Source organism: Papilio polytes, unplaced genomic scaffold, assembly GCF_000836215.1.
Source record: "Papilio polytes unplaced genomic scaffold, Ppol_1.0 DF823923.1, whole genome shotgun sequence".
Classification (NCBI taxonomy): domain Eukaryota; kingdom Metazoa; phylum Arthropoda; class Insecta; order Lepidoptera; family Papilionidae; genus Papilio; species Papilio polytes.
The window spans coordinates 4,192,774-4,205,611 of record NW_013525281.1 but is presented as its reverse complement, the minus strand read 5'-3'; the positions used below and the strand labels follow the sequence as shown (position 1 = coordinate 4,205,611).

Sequence of the window (12,838 nt, the reverse complement as noted above, 5' to 3'; positions counted from 1 at the left end):
CGAACGTTCTGTTTGTACAGTCGCGGATATGCTCGGTGTTCCACTTCAGGAAACATTGCCTGGTTTAGACAAACACTACGTCGTTCTAGAAATAACTAATTGCTATCAATGAGTGTTGCAAACGGACCGATAATTATAAAGTAAAACTAACCGTACATTATTTACAGACTTTTTTTCGTACAGATAAATTTATTTACATTGATTTTTGATCCGCGACTCGTTACAAAATGTTCAACGTTTAAGACAGAACACCGCCATTCCCCGACTGTACCTTGTTTGTGTTAACATTTTGCAAATATTACTTTAACGACTGTATTCTTACATTTCAACACTAAATGAAGAGCCTGGCCATATTATAATTTTCTTATTAAAGTAATTTCGGCAAGGGAAGAGAATTTACAAGTCCTGTTAAAAGTCCATCTTGGTTCTGAGTTGTGAAATTATTAACGACAATTTGTCCGACGTTGATCACTTCCGATCCATCTATTGCGACAATATTGTTATCAGAAGAGAAATTTTGAATAGCAGTTAAATTATTTTCTAATGAAGGCAGTTCTTGTGGTGCAGATCTTAAAATGTCTAAATAACAGGCAAGTAATACGATGTGTACGACCTAAAACAACAAAACATACATTATTGAAATTTTACTACTTAATTTTATTCTTATTTTTTATAAATTTACCTAATTTAAAGTCATGAAATGTTTGAAATAGATATAGAAATATCGCGTGTACTACTAGAATTAATAGAATAAGTTTTGAAGAAGCTACGTCACATGTTATATATTTTTGTAACATTAATAAAACTTTAGCTACTTTTTGTAATCCTTGTTGTTTTGAAACACCGCTAAGGTTTTAACAATTTACTTTTCGTTTTAAAAATTCCAATAACTTACCTTTTGCACCATTGTGTAAATGTTTTTCAAGAAGGTGAATAAAAAACGTAACTGTTATCGTTCATTTATATGGAAATATTATTAATTAAAATAAATGATAAAACATTAATTACGCGTCTTAAGGATGTCATCTTATCTTGCCCTTCAGGGAACATAAATTTTTAACATCACGGCACCAACGGTATATTTGTCTCAAATGAAGAAAACAAAATATAAATAAAAGGGGAGAAAGGAAAAATCCGATCGACTAGTATCATTTAAAAAAAAACTAGTCTAAAATGCAAACAATTACTTTATTCATAAACTTACAACATCTAGAACAAATGCCATTATCTGGTTTTCAGTTTTCCTATTACAGAAACTCTAATTAAACCGTTTTCCTATCTTAGCTATGGTTTTTTGAAAAAATTTGAAAAAAAATTGCTAAACTTCGAAGGGTCCATACCACCGCTCACCAGACCACCTACAGGTCCTAGTAAGCCGCCGGCATTTGGTAAACCACTAGCGAGTCCGTCAATCGGCAATTCTGAAACTTGCCGACGTTCCCGGTCAATGGTATTAGCAGATAATGCTTCAATTAAAAAGAAAAGCATTATCATTGAAGTGATTTTTATCTGCGAAAAGAAGCGAAATATTAAAACTAAGGACAGAAATTTTAAAACCCGAGAAGCTAAAGTGCGCTGCGGAAAAATCCAATAAAATATTTTGTATAGCTTTTTTATCAAATGATTAATTTCTAAGAAAGGATAACTCTTTAAGAAGTTAACTTAGTATACTTAGTTAGATTTTTTTATTAAATTGCAAAATTATTACACATGAGACAGTATTTTTTTTTTAAATAATGGTTATTCAAAAACAAATAACAGCAGACAAATTAAAATTAACACAAAAATTCAAAGACTTACTTTCAACATGATTGAGTTTACTACGAAGGTGTTTGTATGTTGGTGCTGTAAATCATTTCTCTTATATACAAAATGCATATCAAGTAGATTGACTAATTGGTAAGATTACGGAAATACAAATGCTTTAGGAAATCGTTTCCCCATATACGTCGGTCATTTTGATAAAGAATTATTTATTCAAGACTTATTATATAGCGACAATCCTTTACAAATTATCACGTTTCTGGTACTAATTCTATAAAGAATTCCTTAAGGTGTCTACAATCCCATTTTTTTTAATTCTCTTTTTTAAATTTAACATCTACATACATTTTTCAATTTACGACTCAGCGGGTTATGTCGTCATATCATCGTAACATCTGCCGTCTAGACATTTTCTGCAATGGGTCTGAATAATGTTGGATTTCTAAAAATTCCAATTATTTATCGTGTGATTCATTAGTTGACACAAATTTCAATGGAGTAAAACTCTACGGGTTCGGAAACGCATTTCATGAAGTTATCTAACGAACACACATAAATGGTTAAATGTAGCTAGGAAACCGGCCATAAGTAATTTAAAATATACCAAAAGTGTACAGTTCAAAGTTATTTTTTAAGTTACAAATATTTACTTATTGATTGATTGCAGTGGTAAAACTTAAGCGTTTTTGTTGTTTTATTTGGATTATCATAAAAAAAATACAATTAACGTAATTGAGATATATCTCATTGAGGTTAAATTCATATATTTAACGTAATGAATTTAAGTACCACGAGGTCGTTAACCTGCAATACGATTTAAATAAATTGAAAATGAAATAACAACTTTATATTTATATTTCTACAAAAATACTTAATTATTCGGTTTTATGTTAAAGTAATAAATAAAATATTCAGTAAGAGGAAGTATTTTAATTATTGAAACTTTGATGCGTAAGCTTGATAAGTGACCTTTACCATTAAATGACCCAGTAGTTATTGTACCGAAATCATTTTGCTTTGCTATTACATTATTTATGGTGAAAGATAAAACCATCGACGTCTACAATATCAATGAGCAGCGGTCAAGGAGTTAAAACACTTAACTTTTTGAGGTCTTGCATAAAGTTTACAATGTTTATAAGCGTTTTGTTAACGATGTATCGACTATTGATGGACAAGGAATGTGAATTAAATTTTGACAGAATTGAGTTTTTTTTTTAATTTCATCTGCAATCAGTCTTTAAAACTTTAAGCAAATGAAAGGAAAGATTGGAATTTTAGAATGTTTTCTCGATTGAGAAACTTCTTCTTTTACAGCAGACTCTGACTGATCTTATCGTTACATCGTAGTGGCCCGTTTGAGTCTTCTTTTAGAACTGAGTTATGAATATGTTTGTTTTCTTCTTTATTTTAATTTATTTAAAACCTTCCTTTTAAAATCATGGTTGGTAATTATTTGAAAAAAAAAACGGTAACCATAAAGTAGACATTTACATTTTCAAACATCATTTATTAAATTCAAATTAAAGGTAGGACATAAGGTTATAGGTTTTCAAAGGTATATATATAATAGATTCCAAAATAACTCCATTAACATAATTCGATTTTTTTAATACAAATTTTCCCACAGTACATTGTTTAACTTGTATTCATTAAATTACCCGGTTTGGTAAGTGCTGCTAGGAGTAATTGGGCAAATTGCGATGGATTAAGTAGATTAGTTATTGAGAGTAGTGGATTTGATTCTCCTTCGGCACCGGCCTCTTTTGCTGGTGGTTCTGATGCTTGACGCACTTCTCTCTCTCCCGGCATGGCGGTTATGAAGTCCAGGAACAATATCATTAAGATAACTGCAATTATTGTGGCCTGAAATGGAATATTAAATTATTCAAGGAATATTCTAAACTGTAACAATTAGATTGCATTTTAATTTTGTCCGCACATGGAGAGAGGGCGTACGCACACCTGAAAATAAACCTTTGCATAACTGATTAGTCTCGCTTCGATTCCTTGTAGCTTATATGGAGGAGCGCACACAACTCGATGTTAAGTTGCGCAACTTAACAGTTGAATTGGCTGCGGAACAATCGACAATCGCACAACAGTTGTGCGATAGTTTAAGGTGTGCGTCCGCTCTAATACTATGAGTATGTCTAGTACTCAATAGAGGTCTCTTAAGGCATAAATCAGCTTTGTTAAGTTTTTGATTGTCATTGGGAAAATGGTAACCAAAATTTTGTGATTTTCAATGATTGTCAATATTATTAATTCGTCTTACCGAGTACGCCATTTCTTCGGATTTATCAAAGTGTTTTAAAAAACAATAACAGAAACATCTTTTTATACGAACTTTATCTAAGAGATAATAACACCTTAGCAAATAATGGAGTCGTAAAGAAGGAAGTTCATATCCTTATTGTATTGATATGTATAATTATTGAGTACGGCTTTTGAAATAAAAGAAAAAATTAAGGGAATATTTATAATTCGACAAGTAAATTCGATGAATCAGATCAAATTAAACGTTTTATCAGTTTTGCGTATCTTTGCAGTTAAATATGTAACTACAAGTTAATACTTGATGTACACAAATGTTGAAAATCGGGATAATTGTTTTAAAATAATGTAAAAACAAAGAAATAGTAAGCAAATATGTTTAATTAGATAACATAATTCTGTTGGTCCATTTGTTTTTTATTGACACGTCACACCCAATTTAGCTGCTATAGCATCTAATCTTTTCTTAAGCAAAACGTTGATTTTATTTGTTTCACTTCCTTGGCCTCCCTTTTGGGGTTTCGAGTCGACAGCAGCTGGCACCGAAGTTGTCGCATCTATAGGATTCTCTTGTTCTGTTTTCTTTGCTGTTGTCTGTGGCAGGGTTTCAAAGAAGTAGAACGCAAGGAGTATGGTAAATAAAACAACCTGTAAACAACGATAATTGCCTTGAAAATATTTAATTCTTTCCTTATGTGTAATATTTTTAAGAAGTAAGTTTATTCATTGCTAACTGTAGACCGATTATGGTAAACGATAACTGCTTATAAGTTTGTGTGTAGGCCTAATGATTTATTCACCTTTAAAGCCATGATGATGACGTTGTTTGTTAAAATGAAAGCATCTATCTAATATATAGGAGTTACGATGAACTTATCACAAACAGTATTTCCCTAATCAACACCATTTTATTGCTTAGATAGTTGGCTTAAACTACTCTTATCTTTATTTAAAAAAGAGAACGTTTTGCATTTAATGTTCGTTCGTATTATCAGAAATGGTTTTAGGAAACGGAAAAGAGGCATGTATTTGTGTTAAATAAATGTAATGAATACACTTTGAATAGTTAATGAAATATAGTATTTTTCCAAAGGATTTTTGTTTTTTACTTTTTTTAATATCGAATTAATCTTGTTTAAATTGTCTATGGATTTTAATTTGAATGATTATAAATGATATAATATGAGACTTTATTATAAAATTAAAGGAAATATGGCTATTGAAATAATGTAATGGGTACACTTTATTTTTGTTCTATTACTTAGGAAGCCAGCCTTGCCTTTATTTATACGATTGGTCAAATAAATATAAGGCGCTGTTATGTCGCTAGTTATCGTTCTAAATATGATTTGCTCTTTCCTTATATTTACCCCTTGGCGGGTGAAGTGTAGTATGTGATATTACTCAAATAGATTTCATAATTTATTTGAACGATTCTTTAGAATCACGTTATAAAATGATTAGATTAGAAAATGTTTTGTTTTGGTTTATTTCTTTTTTTTCTCATCGAATGTTTTTGTCTATATTTAGATACGATATGAGAATTCGCATTTAAAAGCATTATAATATTTTCATTTGTATCTTATGTAAACTAGTGTGATTTATCGTTGTATTCACAGCATCTTTGATACGGCATGCGCGTAGACGTGCCACTTTTATAAATCACATAACTCTGTAGAGTCATATTATTTTCATAATTTCGTTATCAAAGCACGTGTGCAGTTAATTATTATGAAGTTGCAATACGTTTTATTGTATACGGTAGGTAGAATATGTATTGAAAATGTTGGATTGTGCCAATTTGTGAATATGTGGTATTTCAGTGCAACATCATTTGTTCTTATGTGTTTTAAATTAAATTGGTGATCCCAGGATTTCAAGCAAGTGATAGCACCTCTAAACTTAGGTTTATCGTGCCATATAAAACATAAAACATATAAATCTATCATATATGACTATCTTATAAAATTACACTGTTTCATATGATCTAAAATGTTCTAATTTTATGGAAATTAAAAGTAGTAGTGTAGTCTAAATTTGGTAGTTATTGCTAATATTAGTGCGAAAGTTTTAGTATGTACAAATATTTAAAAGAAGATTAGGAATAAGGAGTAGTCTAACACGCTCAGTTCCTATGACTCTATCGAGTTCAAATTAATACAAAACCGTAAACTCTATATAAGCCCATAGGAGTAAATGCAAGACTAAACAGTTGTGCGATAGTTTAGTTTCAGGTGTTACGCTTTTAGAGTGTTATTTACATCGTGATGGAAGGACAAGATGGTTCTTGTACTCTACAATTTTCTTTTCTATGACATTCTCTTTATTTCTTGATACATGTGTACTTTTGTTTCACCTGTTCCATATATTATTCTTGGTGATTCCTTCAATTATTGTAGTTTTAAGATCGTCATAGTTATTTTTATAGATGTATATTTTCCTCAGCTAATATTTCTGATGCCGTTCACGTTTGCGCTGCCCCCTTTGCGCCAGAGTCTTAATGACTCCTACAACTCCATTAAGGAAAGCTTCAGCGATGCTTGGGATTCTTTGGCTCGTAAAATTGAGAAGCGTTACTATGACGCCGGTGACTGGGTCACGCAGAAATTGAGAGGAACAATTGTAAAGTTAAGTAAATTCCGTCCATTAGGAGTTTAATGTTTCTCCAAACAATTTGAGGGTAAATAATATATATTAAATTTCAAGATTTTCAGTTGACACATGGAACAATGTATCAGAAAAATATAGAGCCACCGAAGAATGGGTATCGACGAGATGGAAAAAACTCTACACATGGCTATTTGAAATTAATCCTTTAATATCATAGTTATTGTATTAAAATTAGGAAACCGTAGTTATAGTATTTATTTAATTTATTTCTGTAAATAGTACTGCCATTGTTGGTTACATTAAGGTAAAAAAATTATATAGCTTACTGTCGCGCTCAAAATCGGCCAAAGGTTACCTTAACAGTCGTTAAGTTTGATTGTCGTACTAAATCTACACTAAGCATATATTGAACATCTCAGAGTGCGGCAGATAATACTTCAAATGCGAATAATGATTGTTACCACAAGCCTTGGGTTATGTCAGTTACAACAGAGAGTTTGACGTGTTCCTTTTTTATTATTTACCCTGTTAATAATTTTATATTTCTTTGAACGTTTATGATTGTATGTATATTGAAAATAAACTGATTGTTAATTCATGAACACTGTGTTTTCATTGATTTTAAATCAACATAACATTGAAAATAATGTCATTTAGATTACGATAAAATGTGCTGTAATAATAAAAATTTCAAAAGACTAAGACAAAGACTTCTAAGCGATGAATAATACGTAGACTCGATATATATTTTTTTAGAACTTTGAATGATAATAACTGAGAAATAATGATATAGGAAACAAAAATTATTTATTTACACATGTTGTGTATTACCGAAATAACTATTGCCGGACAAGAATTATTAAAAATCAAAATAAGGAACTAGTTCCAAACCTCGCAAAATACATTAATAATAGAAAGCTTTGGGTTTATGGTTTACCATAATAAGATTTTTAATTAAAATCACTTGAATTGTAATACTGTGTGATTGAAACGATCAAAAAATGAGACATTATTATAATTTTAATACATTATTTCATAAACTGGAAAATAAGTACAGAAAATGGATACCACTGCAAGAATATTAAGGTTTCTATCATTGGTACGATTTAATTGTTTTTAAATATGATGAAGTCTAGTACACAGGAATGGTCCTTTTTTCTCTTAGTTGAAATGGAATTTAGATCAATGAGATAGTCTTAACAACTTTTAACTGTTATTTTTAGTAGTAATTGGATAGAGTAAGAGTGTACATAAGGAAAGGAAATGCCCTATATGTTTTTTTAATGGATTTCTCTTGCCGCCCCGTCGTTCTCCCCCTGGCGTGGTGAATCCAAGGATTTTGTTTTCATCATTGTCATAGAAACCGCTCCGTTTCTCAAAGCTCAAAACTGCTTTAAAATCCATTGCATAGTTTTAAAGACAGAGAGCAGATAGACGGTGGGAAGCGACTTTGTTTTATACTATTTAGTGTTATTTTATTACCCAGTTCCTCTCTCTATTTTAGCAGGTGTCCCTGGCAGTTTGGATTACAACCATAGCAGCGATTAACAACTATGATTATGAAAGCAGTTTATCTGAACAACCGTCTAGACGTTTCTTTGGCGGCTTGTGGGAATCAATCTTGGATGTATACAACAAAACTGAAGGATGGATCATCCAAACCGTCCGTGACGTTTTAGTTTAGTTATCTTTATATTTTAAATTCCTTAACAATGTTTAATATATTTTAGGTTTCAATATTAAATGCTAACCTAACCATCGTAGTACTAATTTCAAGATGTGCCCCCTTAGACTTAGTAACATACGATTATCGCCGTCACTGATCGAAAAGTCAAAAATGTATGGAATTGACAATACGAGTAACATTCGATAAGTCACATGCCTGTCACGTATTCATTCCTATACATTTTGACACATTTTGTCGATTCTACAAGCGACATCGCTAATCGAAAGTCACTTTGTCTAAGGGGACAGCTGTCCTTAGTTATTGAAACCCCTAAAAATCTTTTCACTAAAATCAAAAGATTAATGAGTAAAAAGTATGACGGAGAGACGGCCGTGTTTAAGCATTTATCGATACTAAAGAAGAACCTACATACATCCATCTGATTTTTATTACTGCGTCCCACACATAAAATGTGACATAGTCTAATTCGCCGCGTAAAAGCGTGCGCACACCAGAAACTAAACTATCGCACACCTGATTGCGATCGACTGGTAGGACTTTGGTTCCCTGTGCAAGCGGAGTAAGTAACTATAATAACAAACAAGAAAGTTCAAACAAATATACAAAATATTAAAGGAATTGTGAAATTAAATTAGTTTAATGAAAGAGCAATAATAAAGGAATAATGCAAAAGCGAGTGGGAGTGACATTCATGGCCTTTCCTGACGAATTTATACCGTCCAGATGAAATATCACCCGAAACTGTGTGAATTTTTTTTTTTTTTTATTATTATTCTAGTGCTCCTCCGACATAGATGGTCAGAGTCCTTGTTTGCTTTCAGGTTTTTCTTCTTGATCCAATATGTTTTTATAGTTTGTTTTGATTTTACTGTATCTTTAATTTCTTCATTGTTATATTATTTTACACTTCTTTTATCCTTGGTAATTGTGCCAGTTTCTTATGAAATTGACTACAGTTATCATTTTTACCATACTTATATTATATTTATTTCTATGATTTTTACTTTATTTATGTATATGTATACTGGTTAATTGGTGGTTAATCATAACTCTTCGCTCTACTGCCGGTATTACATACCTGTGGTAAAATTCGTATTACCAACTTAGTTGCTATACATCTTTTTACCTCCGACTGTGTGAATATTGAAGAAGCCAGGTGTGACTGTCAAGTCAAATTAAGAACAAAGTAAGAAGTATTTAAACAAGAATCAGATGTAAATAATGAGGTCGAAACTTCATCCATTGCCGGAGACCCAATTGTGGATCGGATGTCTTCGTTTTACATTATTAGTCAGGTCAACAAAACGTTCAATTTACGTATTAAGGCATATCCATGTCAATACAGTCCTTTATATTATTTCAGTTGATTTTATTATTGTATTGTATTGATTTTGATATTTTGTTCGAGAAAAGATATTTCTAGTTTTTTTTTTATTAATTACTATGTACTGCATATATTCATTACATTAAAAAATAATTGTCAGAATATAAGGCTGCAGTTTGTTTGTATGATATAATGTTTTTCTCTTAACTATGAGATGTTTTCTTACCCATGATATCTAATGAATACATTTTCTTTTGTTTTATTAATTTAACATGAGAAAAAAATGTTAGTATATTATAACACTTGTATAGTTTAATAAATATTACGCAATTAAGAAGTATTAATAGTTTCATTTGTTTCGTTTTTAACAGAAAGATCTCGGTGTTGCCAGTGTGTGTATATTTTGATATTTTAATCGTTAATTTTGTTAAGAAAAATAGTTAAAATGTGATACAGCGTATAACTATATCTTCATTACTAAAAGTATGCTAATATGTCAAAAATAAATAACAACTTTCAAGATAAAGCTTAAATATCTGTAGAGTTCATATGAATATATTTTTAAATCAAATGTATAGACAGACAATATGTTTGTATCCATGTAATAAGTCAAATCTATACGTTTATGCTTGTATCCGTGTAAGGACAAAGCAATTTTATGATATTGCATTAGGTGGCCGGCTATCACTCAACACTGAACTGATACATCCTCGGGATCATTTTATACAAAATTTGCTCTAAGGCTGGCACAAAGGAAAATATGAGAGTTCTAAAAAATAAACAATAATAATGTCTTCATAGCTTGATAAAGTATTACTACAAATTATTACTTATTTAAAGAAATAAAATTCACTAAAATAAATCACATACGAAACATAAAACAACACTTGCAAACATTATTTTGCAACACAATATTACCAGCTATACTAAGAGCATTAAAGAAATTTACCCCTCTGGGTTAGGGGCGTGAAATTTAATTTTGTGTTTCAACAACACAAAATTTCTCTTCATTCACACCCAGAAAAACAATGAATTGTTTCGTGACTTGTCACTGCAACTTGTTGCAGATCTGATGTCAAAAGACAATTACTTTCTAAAATAAAGTATTACTTTGTATTTACGCTGTATTAAAACATATCATCTGTCCGTCATCACTCTTGATATAAAACTTACACACACAGTTGTCGTTGTAAAGGTGAGTAAAGGTGGGTGTCCACCCATGATCAAAGTTATCGCAATTTGTTTGAATAAATGCATTTTATTGTTAAAATAGTCACGGTCCACAGCCCTCAGCGTTGTCGCGTTTGAGGCCTATTGTCCTCGGTTATTTGGTCGGCCGATTACTGTGACACACGTGAATGGCCAGAACAAATTCAAGCCTTCCTGTTTATCCCCTGTATTGTTAGTAAGAAGGCGGCGTTAGTATAAACAAGACAAGCGTATTGTGCTATTTATTTTGTTCGCGAAACTTCGAAATGGATATTAGAACAACTATCATCTTTGGATTTGTAAGTACGTCATTTGTATATTTAATTTAAAGATTTCATTGATTAACTACATTTTTTATATTGTAAGGTGGCAAACAAGAAAGCGGCCACCTGAATTCACCGAATTAGCGAAGCGACTACTCACCATACCATCAGCAAAAGCAGTTGCTTTGCCTAATTATTTACATACTAGAAAAATTAACTAGTTTTAGTTCTACTAAACTAATCTATAAATGTAATAATCCAATCTCCAATTATGTACCTATTGTAAATTTGTAAGTGAAAGTATCGTTTACACTCCGAATAAAATCCTACCAGTAAAAAAAATGTTGAGTTGTATCGTTTATTTAGTGAACGGTCACGCATTGGCAAACTTATGAGGCATTGACGTAGCTATTAGAAAATTCATTCGAAATTATTAAAAATAGTAATAGACCTAGACATTTATACCTTTTTTACTTATAATTTTGCTTTTGTCATAAATTAAATTATAAATTCAGTTATTTTATATATAAATGGCTGCCCGCGTTTAAAAGGTCTTAATATCAAATGGTTTGTAAATGATAAAAAGGCAATTATAAACATGATTAAAAGCCATCTGTTAAATAAGTTATAAAATTGTCTTTTTACGACGAAAAAAACTAGTCAGAAACAAACGGCTGGATGCAAAAAATAGAGCATAAATTGAGTAGTAAGACTTAAGTGTCTTTTTTTGCAATGATTTGCTAACTATCTATTTTACAAAGAAGCAACTTACGATAAAAAAGTGAACAGTGTTTACGTTTCTATATATTTTTTTATTTATTGACAAAGCAAAAGACTATTGTCAGTTTACCCAATGTTTATTAGTAAGCGATGTTTAAAGATGTCATTGACCGTGAAAAACCCACAACCGAAATTTCGATTTGACTTTTCCTTAAACCCAAGCGGTGGTGTCACCGATGGTGCCTTTCTCTTTTTGTATAAATGAATAAATTAGTTTTAATGCCTCATATTATATTGTTTGTGCCAAATAACTAACATTCTTTAAGACAGATATGTAACCATTTTCAGATATTCATCGTAATGGTGTCTGGATATCCATCGGATGAGAACAGAGCAAAGCGCGACGTCATGGAATCTATGAAAAATGCTTGGACGGAGATGGTGCGAACTCTCAGCGATGCAGGTGATGCAGTCGTACACGTCTTCAAACCTACTGAGAAAAGTGCCATAGATAAAATGGTAGATGGAGTCAAAAGTCTTGGTCAATGACATTTTTCATCAACTCCTTTTAAAATTGATCAGCAAATTAGCAGCGTTGCAATACAGCGAAGATTATTTTGACGGGCGTTTTTTGAGATATTAATTACGCAATACTGTAATTTTATATTGCATTTTATTCGTATTTGTAATCTTTACCTTAATAAATAATTCTGAATTAAAAAAATGGTTTTTATTTACGAATGTTTTTGGCAAAAGAAATTAAACTGAAACGTAATTATTAAAAACAAGGTCTGTGTATATAGTATCAAATTTTATTTTTTTACTTTGCCGAAAGTAACAAATAAGAAAATCATAAGAGTAGAAAAATATTATTTATTTATTAACTTGGTGGGTACATACGAGTGACATTAATTAATAATACAATGAAAAATACATTATGAAATAATTAACAGGTTTGTTAGACGTCGGTGTTGTGGCGCTGCG

The 12,838-nt window shown here is 31.0% G+C and overlaps 3 protein-coding genes across 3 annotated transcripts in view; 2 read left to right on the top strand and 1 right to left on the bottom strand.

Annotated features, from left to right (window-relative positions):
- Positions 1–5,683: 5,683 nt before the first annotated feature.
- Positions 5,684–7,169, top strand: LOC106102229. The gene is made up of 3 exons (XM_013281651.1): positions 5,684–5,802; positions 6,487–6,668; positions 6,748–7,169. Exons 1-3 carry the CDS (start codon positions 5,773–5,775, stop codon positions 6,866–6,868), a joined length of 333 nt encoding a protein of 110 aa, XP_013137105.1. The 5' UTR covers positions 5,684–5,772; the 3' UTR covers positions 6,869–7,169.
- Positions 7,170–10,977: 3,808 nt separating this feature from the next.
- LOC106102230 lies at positions 10,978–12,552 on the top strand. Its single transcript, XM_013281652.1, has 2 exons — positions 10,978–11,170; positions 12,203–12,552. Exons 1-2 carry the CDS (start codon positions 11,138–11,140, stop codon positions 12,401–12,403), a joined length of 234 nt encoding a protein of 77 aa, XP_013137106.1. The 5' UTR covers positions 10,978–11,137; the 3' UTR covers positions 12,404–12,552.
- Positions 12,553–12,731: 179 nt separating this feature from the next.
- LOC106102228 overlaps positions 12,732–12,838 on the bottom strand; it is a gene marked incomplete in the record, with an annotated part of 737 nt that continues 630 nt past the window's right edge. Inside the window, 1 exon segment of the mRNA XM_013281650.1 lies at positions 12,732–12,838. Coding sequence (XP_013137104.1) covers positions 12,813–12,838 — 26 coding nt within the window.

Excerpts from the sequence above, each read along its gene's own strand:
- LOC106102230 (XM_013281652.1), top strand. The coding sequence starts at position 11,138 with ATGGATATTAGAACAACTATCATCTTTGGATTT. Across the intron at positions 11,171-12,202 it reads CAACTATCATCTTTGGATTT|ATATTCATCGTAATGGTGTC; the intron begins GTAAGTACGTCA and ends AACCATTTTCAG.
- LOC106102229 (XM_013281651.1), top strand. The coding sequence starts at position 5,773 with ATGAAGTTGCAATACGTTTTATTGTATACG. Across the intron at positions 5,803-6,486 it reads AATACGTTTTATTGTATACG|CTAATATTTCTGATGCCGTT; the intron begins GTAGGTAGAATA and ends TATTTTCCTCAG. Across the intron at positions 6,669-6,747 it reads TTGAGAGGAACAATTGTAAA|ATTTTCAGTTGACACATGGA; the intron begins GTTAAGTAAATT and ends TTAAATTTCAAG.